This window comes from Apaloderma vittatum, unplaced genomic scaffold (genome assembly GCF_000703405.1).
Source record: "Apaloderma vittatum isolate BGI_N311 unplaced genomic scaffold, ASM70340v1 scaffold3105, whole genome shotgun sequence".
In the NCBI taxonomy this organism is placed as follows: domain Eukaryota; kingdom Metazoa; phylum Chordata; class Aves; order Trogoniformes; family Trogonidae; genus Apaloderma; species Apaloderma vittatum.
Genome location: NW_009716324.1, coordinates 69,347 through 89,774, shown reverse-complemented (window position 1 = coordinate 89,774; position 20,428 = coordinate 69,347). Strand labels below are relative to the sequence as shown.

At 44.3% G+C, this 20,428-nt stretch overlaps 1 protein-coding gene across 1 annotated transcript; it reads left to right on the top strand.

The window, feature by feature from the left end:
- Positions 1 to 645: 645 nt before the first annotated feature.
- Positions 646 to 17,255, top strand: CHRNA4 (cholinergic receptor, nicotinic, alpha 4 (neuronal)). The gene is made up of 4 exons (XM_009869473.1): positions 646 to 684; positions 776 to 885; positions 10,266 to 11,646; positions 16,787 to 17,255. Exons 1-4 carry the CDS (start codon positions 655 to 657, stop codon positions 16,910 to 16,912), a joined length of 1,647 nt encoding a protein of 548 aa, XP_009867775.1. The 5' UTR covers positions 646 to 654; the 3' UTR covers positions 16,913 to 17,255.
- Positions 17,256 to 20,428: the final 3,173 nt, after the last annotated feature.

Sequence of the window (20,428 nt, the reverse complement as noted above, 5' to 3'; positions counted from 1 at the left end):
CCCTACTATCTGTACCTGGGAAAAAGTCTACCAGTTGACAGCATGGGTATACACAATGCTGTCCAAGGGTTACATGTCAGCAGAGTAGCTTGGGTTTATTCAGCAAATTCAATCCGTAGGGATCTAAGTTCATGAATTTGGTAGAAAGAGAAACACTGCTGAGCTTCATGCTTCCAGAACTGTGTTCATGGATAATGTTTCACAGTAGAAGTACTAATAAACACTACTTCAAGATGAAGCTGAGCATTGTAATCCATGCACATGTGTGAGTAAGAAGATATATTTCCATCACGCCCCTTCCTTCAGCGCTCAGGTCAAGCTGTGGAGCTTTGTCCTCTGCCTGGCCCCATCATCCTCAGCTGAATCCATCAACACCGAGGAAAATCCCAATAAATTCAAGTCTGTCTGCTCACAGGATTGCTTAGGTGCAGGCTCAGCTGTTCAGTGGTACGAGGCAGCTGTGCCCTGTCCCATGTTAAATGACAGAAACATCTGTTTTTTATTTCCAAGAAGGAACTTACATTTATTAGAGAGGTGATTTATAATTACAGAAATGAGGAATATATTTAAGAGACGTTTAATGAATTCCTTGGGCTGCTGCATCTGCTCCTGTAACCAGCATCTGATCTTGCATTTCAGGATGAGAAAAATCAAATGATGACCACGAATGTGTGGGTGAAGCAGGTGGGTGCACCAAAATACATCCTTTTCCATGTTCCTTTTCAATTTTGCAATCTGAACTCTCCCAGCATTGTAACCTCCTCGATTTTGGCAGGAGTGGCATGACTACAAGCTGCGCTGGGACCCCCAAGAATATGAAAATGTCACATCCATCCGAATCCCCTCGGAGCTCATCTGGAGGCCAGATATTGTCCTCTACAACAAGTGAGTGTGAGCACTGTGGCCAGATGGCAAACCTATCCTTGCAAATTTTCTCTGCCCATGATATTAAGGGGGTTCTTGCAATTATTCCTCCTTATTTTGTTCTCTGTGGTTGAATTCCGTGTAGATTCTCCTAATACCTGTCCCAGATGTGCCTTAAGTGACATGACTGACATTCATTGCAAAGGCTTTGTTCTTCTAATGATCCTTTCTCTGAACAGAGAGTTTCACTGGGGAATGCTGAGTATTGTTTTCCCTTCACATGTTAGATACACAATTAAGCTGGATTTGAGCTTTCAGTCCTCTTCAATATAATTTCACCAAGGAGCCCTCCTGTAATTCACCATCAACTAGAAAAGCCAATTGCTGAGGATGGGCTTAAATAAGGAAAACATGTTGAAACAGGTCAGTCTTCCATGACTACAAATACAGATTCCAGGTCAACCCAATATCATTCTACAGTTATTCTTAAATAGGTATTTTTTTCCTGATCCAGAATGCTTGAAACCTGTCTCCTGTACAGACACTTCCTAGGGAGCCAGTGTTTTTCTTTCTTTTTCTTTTCCTTTCTTTCCTTTGGAGCCTGTTGATATTCTTAGAAAGACTGTCCAAGTGCCAAGACTCTTTTCTCCTTGGTTTATCATATCAGAGCTCTCCAGTCTCCCAGGATTTAGGATATCCCAGTCTCCCTCGCCAGCACAGGCTCCAGGGAAAACACTTGCTGCAAGCGCCAAAAACGTCTTTCCATACAGACAACACTCAAAGAAAATGCAATGGAAGCCAGGCTTGTTTTTAATAAACAGTTGCCTGGTTCCAGTTTGATAAGATTTTGCTTTTGTTTAAAAAAAAAAAAAAAATCGGCTGAAGGAGGAATCTGTTCAGGGACTTGTGAGCTTTGGAGACTATGGAAACTGTTATCTTTCCCATTAGCTTATCTGTGATCCTCAGTGGTGTGGAGTGATTGCAGAACATCTTGGAAATCACTGCATCCTCACACAGCACCTTTCAGAGATTAAACCAGTGGAAATTACTCATTCATAGGCACTTGTACCTTCCTACCCTACCGGGACACACTCTGAGCATGAATATTATATTACAAGCTTCTCAGATTGCAGCCAAGAGAGGTGTTCACAGCTTTCACTGGAAAAAAATAATGTCCTCGTCCTTCTGATTGCTTAATTAATGTCAGTGGTAAGGGTTATTATTTTTGGAGCTTCTGGTTGTTGTTGTTGTTATTCTGGTGGATCACTGTGCCAAAGGAAATAGTGCTACACAAATCTCCATCATCTATGGCAACTTTGTGCTTCTAACCATTCGTTTGCTGGAGCCACTGGTACACGAGAACCTGATGTGTTGTCGCCACATCTGCTCGCTTGGCTCATCAGGCTCACAATGTCGATGAGAACAGTCCATGCAAAGAGAGCCCTAGCACTGAAGCAGGAGGCCTCAGCATCCTTTTGGGCTCATTTTGGGACATCATCCCCAAAGCAGCCACAAGAGGTCAATGGGCACCCACACCTGTGAGCTGAGTGGCCTTTGGCTCTCGTCCCTTGTGTGCTCTGTCCCTTTGCCTTGCTGTCCTAGTGCTCCATCCCATGGAGAACTGGCTCCAGGGAGCAGATGCCTGTCTGCTGGGCACAGCAGCTCTTCCAGGAGGTCTTTACACTGTTCCGGAGTGCAAGTCTTTCAGCCTTGCCCACCCTGTTGCTTGATTCCTTCTGACCCGCAGGGAGATGTGGCAGATAGCAAGTCTCACTGTACCGGTGACCCGCCACCATGCGAGGAGGTCTGGTACCCCAGCTGCCTAAACCCGAGCTACTTCTGCCCCTTTATCCATACTTACCATTAATAATCACGCGTTCCTCTGTTGGTTGTCATAAGTCTATCATGCATTTTTAATTGGGTACTTTATCCATGAATTAAACATGTATGTAGGCACCGACCATTAGCCAGTGGGTAATGGTTTTCCGTTAATTCTATACCTCTTTACAGCTCTATTTGCCCATGCTTTGTCAGGCAGTCTTATGTAAACTCTTTTCTGCCCTGGGACGCACCTCTCTCTTCTACCTAACTTCCTATTAGCCACTTCTGAAGTTGCAGTCAATATCTTAGCTGTGCTGCTCTAACAATCAGGTTTCACGCTTTTTAGGGTCTGCGGGGCAAGGGAGGGCAAATGCACCACGTGCAAGGCAACACCTGTAGCACGATGGCACACCAAGGTGACACTCTTCTGCATGGCAGCTCACCACTTGCGTCACCAGACAGCGTTTCTCCTTGTGGGCATCTCAGCTAGAAATGTTTCAGGAAGAAAGGCTTTGCATAGAGAGCAACTAGTCATAGGTGATGTTAACAAGGACACCCTCTTTTATTTTACATATATATATAGTTCAGAGTTCTTAAGACCAAGAGAATACGTCTGGAGACCGTGGTGGAATGGAAAGAGCAGCCACACTGGCCTTTTGCACTCTTCAGGCTTTTTAATGTGAGCTGTTTATTTCTTATCACATGCTGTGGCAGAAGCATGGCATTGCCATTTGGGATGGTAACCTTTGGAAAAGAGACTTTCTGGGCAGAAGATTATACAAACGCCGTTCTGGTTTCATCTTGGGGTATATATATATATATATGGTGCAATGTAAATTCACTGGAGATTTACATCTTTATGGAAACCTAACCCCTTGTTGTGAGGTTATTCTCATATCTAAGCTCATTATTGTCATAAAGCTCAATTTATCCATTCTGGAGGCCCAAATTAAATCAGTAAACTCAGTTGGTTTGGCCTAGAGAGTATATGTAGCTGTCAACATTCATAAGGGATCTAAAACCAAATTAATATCCTACAGGGAAATTAATATGCTGTTGAATTTTCAGGCTTGATGAGATAAGTTCCAAGACTCTGTAAACAGTTTCTACTAGATGTGACAAAACACATGTATAACAGAGGAATATGAGTTAATAGTGAAGCAATGAAGCCTCTTGTTCGCTGCCAAGAGAGCCAGCTGTTCCTTATCTGAGGCTGTAAAGGCTCTACAGACACCACCAAATCATTTATAAATGAATTATTTAATCCTCTGCATTGAATTATTTTCCCATTCATGAATGGGCTTGAAGCACATTTTAGTTTTCCTTTGAGTATTTAAAGCAAAAAAAAAGACGAAACCAACTTTTTTTTTTTTTTCCTAATCAGAGAATAGGCTCTTGGGGCTGCTTTTCTTTTCCTGCTTTTGCACCACTGTGTTGAGCCATTTGGACCCTGTGCAACAGCAAAACTCCAGAAGAGAAAACTCTGAAATCGCATGTTTGCAGGCAGGTGTTCCAGCTGCTAAAGTCTGCGCAGAGGAACACAAAGTCCTCGAGCCTGATGAGTGGGCAAAGAACTTGAAATGTGAGCAGCACTGACTAGTTTTCAACTGGATATCCACGATAGCATCCTAGCGTTTGTCTTCTCTAATCTGGTAACCATAAAACCTGGCAAGAAGCTACCGGGAATATTCAGACTTAAAAATTTCTTTTTTTCTCAATATCTTCTGGTGTTAGCTGTTTCAAAAAGTGATTCCTACCTTAGCCTCCATAATCACAAAAACAACAACAAAAAAAACCACTAAAATTTTACATTAAGGAAATAGAAATAGGAATTTCTGTAATTAGGAGTAGGAAATGTCTTGTAGAATTCACACAGTGGTAATATGGGCACAGAGCTGGGTCAGCAGATCATCGGGAAGGCAGCTTTTGAAAAATCACAAAAAAGCAAAAGAACTCTTTTGAACTATATTCTAGTGACTCGTTCTTTTGAACTACACTATGATGTTTGCAACCAGTGAGACTTACAGAGTAATGCTGATTTCCTGACTCATCCTAAAGCTGTTTGAGGAAAAATACCAAAAAAATGCCCTAGTCTAACCTTTCAAATATTGGAAACATTCTTGACATTTTTCTTTGTGTGTTTACGTGTATGTTGGTACAGATTGTGTTATTTTGCACCAGATTACACTTAAAATAGGCTCATGATAGCTACTTCCCACTTAAGCCTTCCTGATTCTTCTGTGAGTTTAAACGACTATGCTCCCGGAGAGGAACTGTATCTCTAGATGCCTTTGAAGTTTGCTGCCAAACTCTAGCCAGTAATACAGGAATTGATAGAAAGAAATCTATAAGGGGGATCTCTCTCATGGGCTGTTGCTCTGTTAGCATCCAAGGACTTCTCCTACCACTCTGCTAAGGACAGAGCTAGAATTTTGTTTCCGAAGTGCTGATGAGGATGCTTGGCAAAGGGAAAAACTGAAGCCAAATGCACAAATTCAGCACTGCTGGAGTCTTCTGAGAAACTTGTGCCTATTCCTTTGGTGTAGCGCAGCCATTTCTGAGACAGAGCAATCGAAATATCGGGTACTGCTGACTTCTAAACACTGAAGCAAACAAAAGCTGGGCTGTAACCTAAAGAAGTACGCATCGGTGCGGAGGCACCTCTGTCTGTGCACCCAAGATCTTTTTGTATTCAAGTTGCCAAGACCTTGGAGATATTTAAAAGTCAGTTGGATAAGGTCCCCATCCTCTCCAGAGGTCCAACCTGTGAATTTGTATTTACAATTTTGGTTGCACGGAACAACTGTTAAATAAAATATTCTCTGATTTGTCTTTGGAGAGTAGTTTAATCTGAACATTACAGAAGCATCTCATTAATATCTACTAAAAGGGTGCAGGGTACATTCTTAAAAGGGGTCCTGAAACTCTAATTTGTTTTTATTACTGCTGTTCAAAGAAAAATGCTTTAAATGAGGACATTCTAGCTATACCTATGTACGTATATAGCTAATTTGCAGGCTTTTAAAGCTCTGTTTGGATTTAAATTGTATCATCAGAAATTAAAATAAATGTGTGCCTCATTTACATGCATTCTGAAAACATTTAATTTTGTGAGATGATGTATCTCCCAGTTGCAGGGAAAATAGAAGCTGGCCAAAAAAAAAAAAATTGTCCGTCAGCAGAGCTTTATAATGAAATACGGTTGATGGCTGCCAGTAAAACAATGCCATTTTTGAACCCCTATAAACTTAGAAGATTTTAGAAGAGCAGCCTTTATTCTCGAAACGAGGAATCAAAGGCTGCAGTTCTATTTCTGTTGTCAAAAAAAAATAAGCGACTGTCTTCTCTCTTTATTGATGTTCACTGTTGTATTTGACATGAAAATATAAGAGCTCCAGAACTTTATTACTGATATATTTTTCGAGCTTTTAGGTCAGAGTAATCAGAAGAGCTTGACTACCTTAATTCTCCAGTTCTTGTGATGTTTACCTTGCACTCGCTCCTTCTTCCAAATGGTTCTTCATGACAGCTGTCACAATGCAGTGGTCTGGGCTGAACGAGATGAAAATGTGCTACCACTGTAAAGGAATGACTGTAGATTTTCTCTGTCCCACTGCATCAGATCTCCCACCTTCCTGTCTAAGGAAATATTCACGTTACGCAGTCAGGGCTGTTGGCACAACTTGGCCAGGAATGGTTTTTTTCCCCCATGAGAACTTCCCCAGCCTCCTACCTTCAGGCTTCATTTGCAGTCGGTTGTCTCACCTTCATCCCTCGGAGAATACAGAGAAAAGGCCTTGGATGACCCTTTACAGCCAGGGGAGCTTGTTTGCTCCCTCTCTCATGTCTAGAGGAGCAAAAGGAAAGCCTCATCCAGGATGAAATCATCTCTGTAGGTTCACCCTGCATCAACAGAGTGCCAGCTTCCAATCCAGCAAGCATATGCTTGAAGGTCCAGCGTGGGTGGTAAGCTTGGAGAAGAAAGCAAATATATATATATGTATATACACATGACATGGCTAATTTACCCAGCTTAAAAATTACTCAAATCTCTCCACATGGAACTGCAGTGAGAAGTTCAAACATGCCCAGTAAAGTTCAGGGATTACTTCACAGCCCTATTAGGTTGGTATGGGAGAAGCAGGAGGATCCCAGAGGTCTTTATGGCTCCTCAATTAGATGACTCTCAAATGCAAGAGTTTATTCTGCTGTTGGTTTCACTCCTGCAGTGGCATTGCAGGCAAAATCCAGCTTGAAAGGCATTACTGGTGTTATTTGTAATAATGTTTGAGCCAAAGAGGATCCAGGATGAGGCTGGGTTTGTTAGGCAAGCAATTAAAAAATATCTTCCTCATCAAAGAAGCAGATCATTTACAGAAATAATTGACACACAAGATCTGCAGCTTCAAATTAGTTATATCTAAGCTTGCAGAGAAGAGGCGTGTGGCTAGTCATGCAAAGGCTGTAAAACTGCCACACAAGACATTTCTGGGAATGAAACACAATTAAGTTAATTATTATTGTTCCTGGATGAATTTTAGGAAGTTTTCATGTCCTTTTCCAACAGCTCTCAAAAGGAAAAACGCACACCTCTTGTTTACCAACCAAGAAGGGAAATGCTAGTGGATGTTCCTCATCCCTTTTCTGTAATATGAGCCCAATTATAAATATATTGCTTCATTAATGAATGATTTAATCATGCCTCAGAGATCTCATTAAATCCAGAATTGGATTCCAAATTCCTATCGAGATTTAGAAAGGAAACCACTGAGAACAACAAACTCTGGACTGTCACTTGCTGTGCGTGGTTCATGTTTCAATCTGGCCTCACAGTGCATACAAAACCCAGGACAAAAAAGAAAGAAGAAAGATGGTTTTCATCCAAAGCAAGTGGTCCTGGAGTGCAAATTTGATTTAGGAAGCAAGAGGTAAGGAAGCGATTGGGTGGATGGCACAGTAGCATTGCTTGGTTTTATTTACATCGGAGTAAAACACGATGGTAGTTTTTGCCTTGATCCCTTTGAGACAGCAGTCTGAGTTTGTACCTATTTTTAGCTTTCCTGTCTTAAAAAAAAAAAAAGAAAAAAAGCTTTAGAAAAATCCAGTTCAGAATTCAAAAACACTGGGTCCTTTTGTGTTCTTTTGTTTTCCCAAAATTTGCCATAAAGAGCAAAGACTTTCCATTACAGAAATATTAAAAAAGAGTGTAGTAAAAGCCTAGTTCTCCACCACACAGTAATTCTGAGTCTATTTTTCCAACCAACCCGGAAAACTGCCTCAGAAGACCAAGATCTGGGCTGTGATCCTGAGTCAGGGGCACCTGCCATCTGTGCCCAGGTATTGTGTTAGCCGAGACAGCTCATCGAAGGCTGGATCCTGCCTCTGTTTCCCAAAATAAGCAATACCTCACTGGTCTCACTGGAAGCCTGTGTGACCATGGACTGATGATGATCCTTCACAGAGCAAGACAGAATACTGCAAAATCTTTTTTTTTTCCTCTTTTTGCATGTAAATCAGCGGATGATCTCCTAAAGGCATAAATCTAGGGAAGTTCCCCTGCCTTCAGCAGCTGGAGAGGCAGCACTGGATCATCCCTGCACTGTTTATCTTGCTGCTGGTGAGGAAGAGGAGAGGTTTGACCTCCGCGCACCCTGTCTCTGTACAGCTGCTGCCGCGGCACATCTGGGCACTGAAGCAGCAGAGCAAGGGCTGAGGGAATTTGCCCATTGCTGGGGAGGAGGCTGCTGGCTGGATCAGCTCCAGCCAAGAGGGCTGGGCAGGAGCAGAGAGCTTTCTATCTACACCAGCCTGAATAATTCATCTCAAGTTTTTAGCAGAAGCACTCTCCCTTCCCTGCTCAGCTTCCCCTTTGTTCAGCAGCATTGCCGTTCGCGACTTGGCGACACAAAACAGGCTTCTTCTTTCGTGTCCCCGGGCTCTGCAGTGGCTGGAGACAAGCGTGTATGTTGGTCTCCAATGCCCTTCTTTCTTTTTGGATGCTCTTTTCTCTATTCCTGTAGCTAGGCTTGAAGGCATTGCTCTACTGATTCCAACTGCTTTTTGGGTTGGGCTTTCAACCTTTCAGACTTTTGCCAATGGTGAAAAAAATTACAGCTTTATCCAAACCACACTCACGTTTTAAGGCTCCTTGAACCAGGATGTTTCATCCAGGTTGTGACTGTCCAAGAGTACCAAAATCCTTTGTCTGCAGGTAGAAAGAGAGAGAAAAGGTTTGAAGTTTTAGCCAGTCACTGCACAAAGGGGCTGCAGATGTAAGGGCTTGGCTCATTTTCAGGTGAAGGTGTAATTTTTGTGATTCAAACACACAGTCTTCATCAAAACGATTTTCCAACAAGGAGATATGTTACTTGTGCAGCTTTGAGTGCTTCAGCTTTGCCTCGTTGTGTAAGCCAAGGCAGGCTGCAGACCCTGCCTGGAGAAAGGATGTTGCTGTAGAGAAGGTACCTGTGGACTTGGCCCCAGACGTGGGTTCTAAGTGTCACAGTCCACGTGTCCTTCTCACTGAGAGCAGGGGAGGAACAGTGCTTCTGGGTGGCACAGCCATGTAGGGCATTAATTACTTGCTGTGTTAATTGAATCTCTTAATAAGCTAATTTCTTTCTGTGGCCTCTGCACGCTGGGGCCAGCGGCGGGTTCGGTGTTTAACGTGTGGAAGCTGGGGCTGTGAGGAAGGAGCAGAGCTGTGGCTGGTGATGTTGAGGCAGGTGGAGGACAGGGCTGTCTCCATGGATGGGGATCCCATTCACAGGCTTTCTCAGTCTCCCTCCTTTCTCCAGCATTATTACAACTCGAGTGGCATTTCTTGGTGGTCTCACTTCCCCCAAAGCCCGCAGTGCACTTGCCTTTCCTCTTCTGGTCTCCTTCACATGTGTGCCAGTCCTCGAGACGCACTGGGAGCAGTTGGTGTCATGGATGCTGCTGGAAATCACGCACTGATCAGCTGAGAACAGAGGAGCCAAACAGAATAAATTCTGTTTATGCACTAGCTTTTTCACTGGCTGGAAAATAGCTTTCTGATAGAAAATTCTGGATATTTATCTTATACCAGCACACAGATTGCAACTGAGAGTCCCTGTAAGAAGACATCGTAAAAGGCAGCTCTCTTCCTGACTGGGAAATCAAGAGATTAACTTCCATTATTCCTATTAATGGGATGGTTTTTGCTGTTTTTCATATAAGAGATGGAATGATTGCCCAACATTGCTTCATTTAGAGCAGCTGTCAAAATTAGCTCTGCAGAGCCCACAGCCATGCTACCTGGGAGTTGTTCCTCCCACCTTTCCAAATCAAACTCAATCCCTTCCAGTGTGTTTATGGGAAAGCTTGTGTTTTCAAGGACCTGACTTATGTGGGGTCGGGACTGACATTTACATGCAAATTCAGTGCTTGCATAAGCCAACAGAGCTCAAAACCCAATGAGCAGAGTGGATGGATCCAGAGTTTGCAGGTGATGTGCCTCTTGCATCTCGCAAGTGCATTTTTGGAAGCCAGGCACTAAATATCTAATCTCTTCAACAGATAAGTCTTATTCTTTTTTTCTGTCTTCTCTCTCTCCCCAGTGCTGATGGTGACTTTGCAGTCACCCATCTGACCAAAGCCCACCTCTTCTATGACGGGAGAATTAAATGGATGCCACCTGCTATCTATAAAAGCTCCTGCAGCATCGATGTTACCTTCTTCCCCTTTGACCAGCAAAACTGCACAATGAAGTTTGGCTCCTGGACCTATGACAAAGCCAAGATAGACTTGGTGAGCATGCACAGTCATGTGGACCAGCTGGACTACTGGGAGAGCGGAGAATGGGTCATCATCAACGCCGTGGGCAATTACAACAGCAAGAAATACGAATGCTGCACGGAAATCTACCCCGATATAACTTACTCCTTCATTATCCGGAGGTTGCCGCTGTTCTACACAATCAATCTGATCATCCCCTGCCTGCTGATCTCCTGCCTGACTGTCCTGGTCTTCTACCTACCCTCTGAGTGTGGAGAGAAGATAACCTTGTGCATCTCTGTGCTGCTGTCCCTCACTGTGTTCCTGCTGCTCATCACAGAGATCATCCCATCTACGTCCCTGGTCATCCCTCTGATTGGAGAGTATCTTCTCTTCACCATGATATTTGTTACCTTGTCTATCATCATCACTGTCTTTGTGCTCAATGTGCACCATCGCTCTCCACGTACCCACACGATGCCTGACTGGGTGAGAAGGATCTTCCTTGACATAGTCCCACGCCTCCTCTTCATGAAACGTCCCTCCACGGTGAAAGACAATTGCAAGAAGCTCATTGAATCCATGCACAAAATCACCAATACACCGAGGCTTTGGTCCGAGATCGACGTGGAACCCAACTTCACTACCTCATCTTCTCCCAGCCCCCAGAGTAATGAGCCATCACCCACATCTTCCTTCTGCGCCCACCCTGAGGAGCCAGCCAAGCCTCAGCCTCTCTGCAAGTCCCCTTCTGGGCAGTACTCCGTGCTGCACCCAGAGCCTGTACAGGTGACCTGCTCCTCTCCACAACCCTCATGCCACGCCCGGAGGGACACCCAGACCACCTCCATCCTGAAAGGCAGATCGCTAAGTGTTCAGCAGATGTACAGCCCCAATAAGGCAGAGGAAGGGAGCATCCGCTGCAGGTCCCGGAGCATCCAGTACTGCTACCTGCAAGAGGACTCTTCCCAGACCAATGGGCACTCCACCGGCTCTCCAGCATCTCAGAGGTGCCACCTCAATGAAGAGCAGCCCCATCACAAGCCCCCTCAGTGCAAGTGTAAATGCAAAAAGAGCGAGGCAGCTGGCACACCAGCTCAAGGGAGTAAACCTCACTGCACCAAAGAGCAGCACCTCGTGCTGATGTCCCCAGCCCTGAAGCTGGCAGTGGAAGGAGTTCACTACATCGCAGACCACTTGCGAGCAGAAGATGCTGATTTCTCAGTAAGTATGCTAGCTTAGCCTGCTCTCCTTGGGGAAGTCAAAAATGATCTGCTGAGGAAGCTCCACCAAACCTTGGGAGGTGTACAGAGAGTTTACTTGCTGATGCAGGCTCAGGCATCCCTGATATTTTGGCTTTTGAGCACATAGGCCACTAAAGGCACAGCTGGAGAATTTATCCTTGGGTTCTTGGCACATACATGGGCCAAGAGAGTAGCAGAACTAGACCATGCTCAGCGTTGCTCGGGATTCTGCAGCAGAAAATAGAAGTAAAGTTGTTGTTAAGCAGACAGGAAGGAGCTAGGATTGTGAAAGAGACCCAAAAATCAGACATCTGGTGGGAAGGGAGAAGACACTCTTTATAGAGAAGCCTCTGACAGATGGGGAATTCACACTCTCTGGTTTTCATTAAGCATTGACTGTGGCTACTGAGCAAAGTCCCAAAACAGGTTGTGGGTGTGGGAAGCACGTAGCAGGGTAGGGGTGTTGCAGGGTCTGTTTAGTTCTGTGTGATGCGATTGCTCGTTAGTGGACTTCCACTGGAGCAGTTGGCTCTGTGCAGGAAGGTGGGTGGACAGACAAATTTCACACTTTTTCTGAAGGGGTAAATATAGCTACAATAGAGAAGGAAAGTAGAGGCTGAAGAAATTTCTTTTAATGGAGATGGTGATGCACATACAAATGGCACATCCTTACACATCTCTCGTAGCTCTTCCCCTGCAATACTACAGATACAGTGTAGCTAATTATGGCCACAATGAAGTAAGCCACAAGATAATCTGAAGTTAGTGTTCTTGCTAAAGAAGTCTCACCTAGCTTTTCCTAGAGGGACTCATCAGCTAAAAGTACTTTTTAAGCTGTGCTTAGAGTTTGATTTTCTCAAAATTTAGAGTTGGTTCAAGTTATAGTGCTTTTCTGCAAGAGTTCCTGGGCACTAAGAATGTCTTTATATTTGCAATTTTCACAGCACAGAGCACTTAGCCACAGCAACAAAACGTTAAGTGCTACTGTCCATTTATATACTCTGGTACCATAGTTTGAGAGGCCTCTGTTCTTTTATGCATTGCTCTTCACAGCATCCCTTTGAGGAAGTAACAATTTATTCCTGATGTTGAGGAGGGGCAGCCAAAATACAGAGATGAAGTGACCTGCTCAAGGTCACGGAACAAATCTGTGGCAGAGCTGGGCTGTGAATCCCCAGCTTCACCAGCTAAAGCACTTCACAAGCTCATTAGGGCTGGGGGAATTAAATTCTTCTCTCTCCCCCTCGCAATAATCACAGGTAAGCCTGTGGAATTCAGTTGATTTTAACCCACTTGTTTCCTCGTGGTGCAAATGAAAGAATATTACACCAATACTCCCCATTTCAGCTGATTCTTTTTCTGCTAAGCTTGTTGACCATCATGAACTGGCTTAATGAGTATCTTGAGTTCGCTCCTTTTCGCCCATGACTGCAACTTTCTTTGAAATAAAACCAGTCTTCAGAAGCCACAAGATCCCTTCTTATACCTTCCACTACTCTTCCCTCTTGAAATCAAGTGATTATCATGAGGAGAAAGCTATTTGCAGTACTAAACATCAAAAGCAGAATAAATGGAGCAGTTTTGAGAGCTCTGACCAGACCTCCTGCTACACTACTTTCTTTTTCCAGATCCCAGTAACGTCAAGTGGGAAAGCCCTTTTTTTTTTTTTTTTTTTCCTCCAGGTGGAAATGACAAAGAGGAAGAAAACATGATCTTCTGGAACTAAAATTTACTGCAAGGAGCAGAACTGATCTAATAAAATGAGAATTTATCAGGAAAAAAAACCCAACCAACAGGACTCAGAAATTTGCTTTCATCTTAAAATCAAATTGTAGCATTTCTTCATGGAGGTCTTCAATGAATCAGGCACCTCTGATGCAGCTACGTCCCCTGAGACATGGCTTGCTGTCTCTTGGGTAATATTTTCAGAGACATGCACCTTCCCAGAATGAGAAGAGAGCTGCTTTTGAAGTTCCTGCCTTTTTTTTTTTCTGAAGCACCATTGCCACAGGGGCAGTGCTTCTAAATTAAAAGTAAATAGCTCATTTAATTAAGTGCTTCAGCAGAGAGAAAATGGGAAATGCAAGAGGCAGTTGTTCGTTACAAAAAGATATCTGCAAACAAATCCGAGCACAATGGTACGCTGGGGAAAATGCAAGACCGAATTGTCCCAGCATATGATAGAAATGCCATTAGAAATTAATTACAGGCCGAGAAACAAAACAAGTTACGTGTCACACACGAGCCAGAATAAGCAGACATCAACAGCAGCGTCTAGAAAGCCGTGTTGTCCTCATGCCTGCGTGCATCTCTGGACTGCTCTAATGAGACTTTGAAAATAGTTTAAAAATAAAATGGGAGAGAATGGAGCTGGGGGGGAGGAAACGCGGGATAATCTCACCAGTTTATTTTTAACAAAGTACAATAAAACCACCCAGGACTGCACTAATCTGTGCTGCAGGCTCTGGGTCCCGGGGCTCAGACGTCACCAAGGCACCTCAACCTTCTGCCCGAGTCCTGGGGCAGCACAGCCTGCTCCTGCTGCTGGGAGCTGGGCTAGGGAAGAGCCGCAGGTTCCCTCAGTTTTCAGGAGTTTGGGGGTTGGGGAGTCAGCTGGATCCTGCCCTTGATCCTTTCCCAAAAATAGTTTTGAGTGAGCTTCTTAAAAAATAATCAAAATAAAGCTCAGGAGTTGGGGTGGCAGATGTTGGCAGCTGCATGGATGCTGCCAGAGATGCCTCTGCGGATCATGCTCCACGTGAGGTGCTGGACCACAGGGAAATGTTACAGTGCTGTCAGAAAAGAAAACAAACAAACAGAAAAATCCCAATAATTTTCTCTTCCCACTCGTCTTTTTTTTTTTTTCACTGTCCATATTTTCTAATTTCACCCTTCTGTGCTCTCTGAAGCTGGATATTGAATTTGCAAACATCTCATGCACTCTCAGCCATAATTTTTGAGATGGGCTGAGTATTTATGCATTACATTTGAAAGCAAATTTCTGTTGAACTTTTCAAGTTGCTCCTCTTCTCTCATTTCCCTCTTCTTGAAGTTTCTTTTCTTCACATGGTCTAACACTCACTTTTTTTTTAGCACAAATACACAGAAAAGCTTATTTTGCCAGCATGGGCTACTTTTTACTCAATCTACCTTTCCAGCTGGACATCAGACAGTAAATTTCAGATTTTCTTTACACATTGGTTGCATCGTGAGGCATTAATCTCATAAATACAAACTTCCAGAGCTTGCCCTCACCATGAGGAATTTTAAACATCAGAGACTCACTCCAACTCTCAGCAAGTGTTGAATACATCAGAAAACATGTACAGCAAAGGGAGGTTATTGACTGAGACCTTCTCCTTGGGATGAGAAAATTCGTTTTGATTTCAAGGGTCATTATATTTTTTCCTCACCCTAATTATAGATGGATGTGCTAAGGGCCATACAACCATTAAACAACAATCTTTCCCCCAAGAAGGTAACAAGCTTCAGATTGAACCCCTGTTTGTCTGCCTCTATTGGATACTAAAGACCTGCTTAACTTGGAGCTTTTAAAAGAGAGCAAAATTATCCATCCACAAAATCTTTAACCAATTTAAAAAAATGTACAAGTATTCCTGAAAGTTAAGATGCTTTCAGAGAACGAATTGTGGGAAAACATAATTTAAAACAGTGTACAAAGCTGCTTACTGAGACAAGTTGCTGGGCATTGGAAGATTCAGGTTGTGTAGGGTCCAGCACACCAAAATGAGGTAAATGCACATACCTTACCTGCAAGGCATTATTCTCTTAGCTCACATTATTCACAGAAGCGAGGATTGCATATTCTCTCCCTCTGACACATCACGAGTTCTCTGTACCGCCCAAAAGGTATTAGGTAAAATTCAGTGGTGCATCCATCACTAAAGAAGAAAAAGAAGACTCAAGGTGAGTTTACAGAGTCACTGGGTTGTGCTCAGAACTTATTTGTTTGGCACTTGACAGATCATAATGTTTTAGGACCTCACATTGCCGTTAAGCCTGTGAAAACATAATCTGCTGCAAATGGCTATTTCATTGATATTGGGATTGCTTCCTTTAACAAAATGAATTTTCAGCATAATGAGCAAATCCTTAAAAAAAAAAATCAAGCCAAGTCTCCTATAATTCATGTTTTAGTTCACATGTACTGTTCTAGGTTATCCCTTTATTATTAACTCTATTTAAAACAAATCTAGGGTCTGTGGATGAACAGGCTTGCTGCAAGCACGGCCAACGAAGAACTTTGAGCTCGCTCCTGCTGAGATGCTTTCCCTAAAGAGCAAGGCAGCATGCCAAATATCAGCCCTCGGGTCTATTAATCACCAAATGGCATATTGTGGGAAATTAGAATGGATACAGCCATATCAAATAGAACTTTGCCATCTGATCAGTCCTCTTCCTGGGAAAGAAATTAATAACAGCAATGTAATAAAAGAAGTTTTCGTATGTATGTGGTTTCTTACTTAATGAAATAGCCATTTACAACTCTTGCCTGATGGTGTTAATAAGTACTAGGCATCCCCAGAGATGAATAGGTGGGAAATCCGCCCGCAGCAAGACAAAAGTGGGGAAAAAGCAGCATGAGGAAGACTGCTTCTTTTATTTGCTGGTTCATTCTCAGTGCTTACTCACCCAAAGCTGTAAATCCCTTTGCAGAAAGAGTTTGGCTTCGTTAATCTGTAAGCAAATCTGTTTATAAGCATGGGGAAACAAGTAATTTCTTTCTCCCCCAGCCTCCCCAGCCTGAATTGCAGCTTCATTTACACACCCAATTACAGCTGTTGCTCATGGAAAAGGGGATCATGAGTGTGCAGACGAGCTGAGTTATCCACAGGCATATGTCGTCCCCAGGGAGTTGTGAACAGGATTTGCAATTGCAGTTGCACACCCACGCAGTCCAGGGATCTGTCTTCCACATCAGCACTTGACGGAATAAATCTTTGCCATCGTATAGAACCATTAAACATAAGCAAGACCTTCCCCTCCTATCTCTGGGCTTAAATGAAAATATCCTATTTTGGAATAAAGCAGTAATGGTCTTCCTATGTTTTAATGTCAAATAAATGTTAATAATTGGCCTTTCATGTCTGTGTTCCCAGGTGAAGGAAGACTGGAAGTATGTTGCAATGGTCATTGACAGGATCTTCCTCTGGATGTTCATCATTGTGTGCTTGCTGGGAACTGTTGGTCTCTTCCTCCCACCATGGCTGGCAGGAATGATCTAAATATAGCCCCAGAAGGAAGAAAACCTATCCCACTCCATGGATTTTAGTTCACCTGGAAGGAGAGGAGCAGAGAAGTGGAGGCTGCCCTCTGAATTATTTACTGCGTGCCCGCGCTTGAGTTGCTCCAGAGCTCTCTGGGAATACTTTCTGAGGTCGTGTCATTTTGCCAAGCCATTTTCATCTCCTCCATCTAATTTAGGGAAGAGTTCCCATTAAAGTCTGTACATAGCATGGTGGCCCTCATTGGCATATATTCAGCAACGTCAGAACACGAGCTTGTTCCCTAAAGTAGCACATAAAGAGGCTTCGCGTCTACAAACCAGCCCCTGGCAAATTAGCTCTGGTCATCTTTAGGGGTCTCCGTGTGCCCTGCCTAGTAATTTTGCCCTGTCAAGCTGAAGAGGTTCAGGACTGTGTGCCCCTGTACGAGTCATTTTATAAATAAAGTTCCAGATGTGGGATGCCTGTGCAGGATGTGGTCTCTGAGCAGCTGGTAAAGATGGACAGGCTGGAGAGGCTGAAAGAGTAGCTTGAGGCAGCTCAGCCCCTTTGGTACCAACAGTGATGATCAGCACAGCACTTGGGGTCTTTATATGGACAGATTTTACTTTGGCCAGTCCCCTTCAGAAGCCATGGGCACCACAGCTAAGTGAGGAGCATGCAAATGAAGGGAGGATTGGGGGTTAAGGTTCTGACCATGTTGGTAGCACTTCAGTGGCCTTTCGAAGGAAATTTCCTGGATACAAGTTTTGGCTGCTGCAAAAGGGCAGAGGGTGACCCTGAACTGTAAAACACTTGCTGTAGGTGGGGAAGGTTCTTAGGCATGGGGAAGCCCCAACAGAAATCCAGGACAGCATAATAAGAAAATGTGCCATTATCTGGGGAAACCTGAACGGGACACACATTCACACTTGGGAATTTAGAATGGAGCTTTGCAGAAATTACTCTGTCCAAACTAAACCAATCATTTTGCATATCTTGTCCTTGTTTTGGGACCTACAGAAAGAAGGTAGGGACAGGCACCACTGTCCAGAGGGGGGACGGACACTGGAGCCCTGTCCTGCCTCAGGGAGACATCGGTGCATGACGGCATGGCTGAGCCAGATGTGTGGGTGAAGACAGAGAGTAAGCATGGGCTTCATCTGTCTTTTGCCTCCTCTCTATGCGTTTGCAACGGCAGGAGAGTGACCACACTGGAACAGACCAAAAGTGCGTCCAGCTCAGCATCCCTCCTGTTCGGTACTTACAATCCCACCACTGGGGTGGGAAGAGCACAGCAGCATCCAGCCCCGTGTCTCTCTTCTTACTTCAGAGGTCTCATAGGCAGAATGGCTTACAAAGTTTTTTTACCACAGAGTGGAAGGAAAGGCAAACATAGTCTAAAAATACAGGTTTCCTCTGGGACTTGCTGTCACTGCATGACTCAAAGTCCAGGCTGGCACCTGAGAATGCTCTTGGCTTCACTCAGCATCTCATCTGCAGCTGGGACCGGCTGCAGAGGAGACTGTGGGAGAAGCAAGCAGCTGCTTGGAGGCCACCACAGAAGCCAGAGCCTGGGGTAGGTGAGACTCCAGGTGACATGTGTGGCACCCCTACATGGTTCCCTGGCATGGGAGGTTTGCTCACACCACATGGCTCGGTAAGCAGCAGAGACCTGCGAAGGCTTGTGACAGTAATGCTGGAACAGAAGCGGTATGGTATGAAGAGACTTCTTTGAAATACAAGTTACTGTACTCAGTCCAGAAAATACAGGCTAAAAACCAGCACAGTGATCAGACTGTTTGGCTTCGTCTAAGAAGCTACAACTGACCTCTGCATTCACAGACTCAGCCAAGTGCTTAAAATCTCTACGGCTCTCAAAAGCACAGAGTAGCTGTGGTTTAGGCCAGGTCCATGAAGAGCTGTGTTGGCACAGCTCAGGGAGAGAGGATGAGGGAGCCTGAGCTGCTGCTCCTCTCTGCTTGTTTTCCGAATAAAGAGAGACTCAGTCTTCAGAGATGCTAATTTATCCCTTTTCACAGTCAGTGAGTTTGCTTATGGCAATGAAAGGAAAACAAACCGTCAAACATCTTCAAGGTCTAGTGCATAAATGTACCAGCAGCTGCAGTCTGGAGGGCAGACGGGGTGGCAGCGGGACTGGCTTACGGGCTGTTGCAGCCCACAGGCTGGGCTCATCGATGTGGCCCAAACCCTCTCCAGCACATTTTTGCATTTCGAGTGCTCCTATAAAATAACCACGAGGCTGGGAAGATCTCTGACCCTGGGCATTACTGGGTCAGGAATATCATATTGCCAGACCGCAGCAATGCCCACGCAGAGCTCTCACTGCAGCCTCCTCCTTCTCCTGAACCCAGGAGCACTGATAGCAACGGAGCAGGTGGGAGGCTTGGCTGTGCATGCACTTTTTTTGGCAATAAAACCACATTAACTTCCCAAGCTAGCCTGAGGAGCTCAAATGGGGACCCATGGAGGTGAGGGTGGCTGCACAGCAAGAGCTGCGGTTGGACCCTTGCTTAGCAGAAGGGAATGATTTGGGGGTAGCAGGAGAACTGATAAATGTTTAAGTGCAGATTTAAGAGCCAAATGTTTAAGTTGGGAAATTCTCTAGCAACAGGCATAGGCTTTATTTTGTTCACAGCAGAAGACCTGTCTCAAATCTTCACCTTTTCTGCAAAAAAAAGTTATTGCCAGCTCATGCAGTGTGAACTGCAGCATCTGAAGTGGTGCATGGCACTGTGACAGCAGGTGAGCAGGACCTGCCTGACAGGACATGAAACTGCAGAACTTCCCTGCCATGCAGGAGGAGAAGGAAAGAGCCACATGCATCTGCTCCATTAGCGTGCTGAAAATAGCAGGAGTGCTAAAGATGAGCTTGTGCCCCCGAAGAGTCAGTGGCAATGAGGGATCACAGCGTTTGGCAGGACAAGATGAGAAGTGACAGCTGAAACCAGTTACAAAGATGTGACTGGCGTTTGGGGAGAATATCAGGTAATGCAGGGCATGGGCATCCTCTGTTTTGCAAAAGGTCACAGGCATCCTCTGTTTTGCTACCATCATAACATTTTTCATACAGTGGCAATTCCATTTCTTCCCACACAGCTTCAGTAATTCTCCAGTTTAAAGTTCAAATAAAGCCTTGCCTTCTGCTTCCAGTGTTCTCCCTGTAAAATTTAAGGGAAGAAAATAGGAATCGACACCTACCACTCTTTCTTAGGCAGGTTTTTCCATCTTGGATGTTGCTGAGGAGGACGCTATCCCTCCACAGGATTCAATGATCACAAACTGGAATAGAACTGGTACATGAGCCAGGCTATAACTGTAGAATACTGAATAATTCTGCTATTCCAAACGCATGAAACACAAAGAGAGAGGTTTTTAGCATATGAAAGGCTCCAGGAAAATGTATGCTGCCAGACTGTTAACATCTGCAATGTTCTCAGCCCAGAACTGATTCCCAGGACTTGACTGAACAAGATGACATCAGAAAAGTAATAACCTCCATTACCATCGTATTTC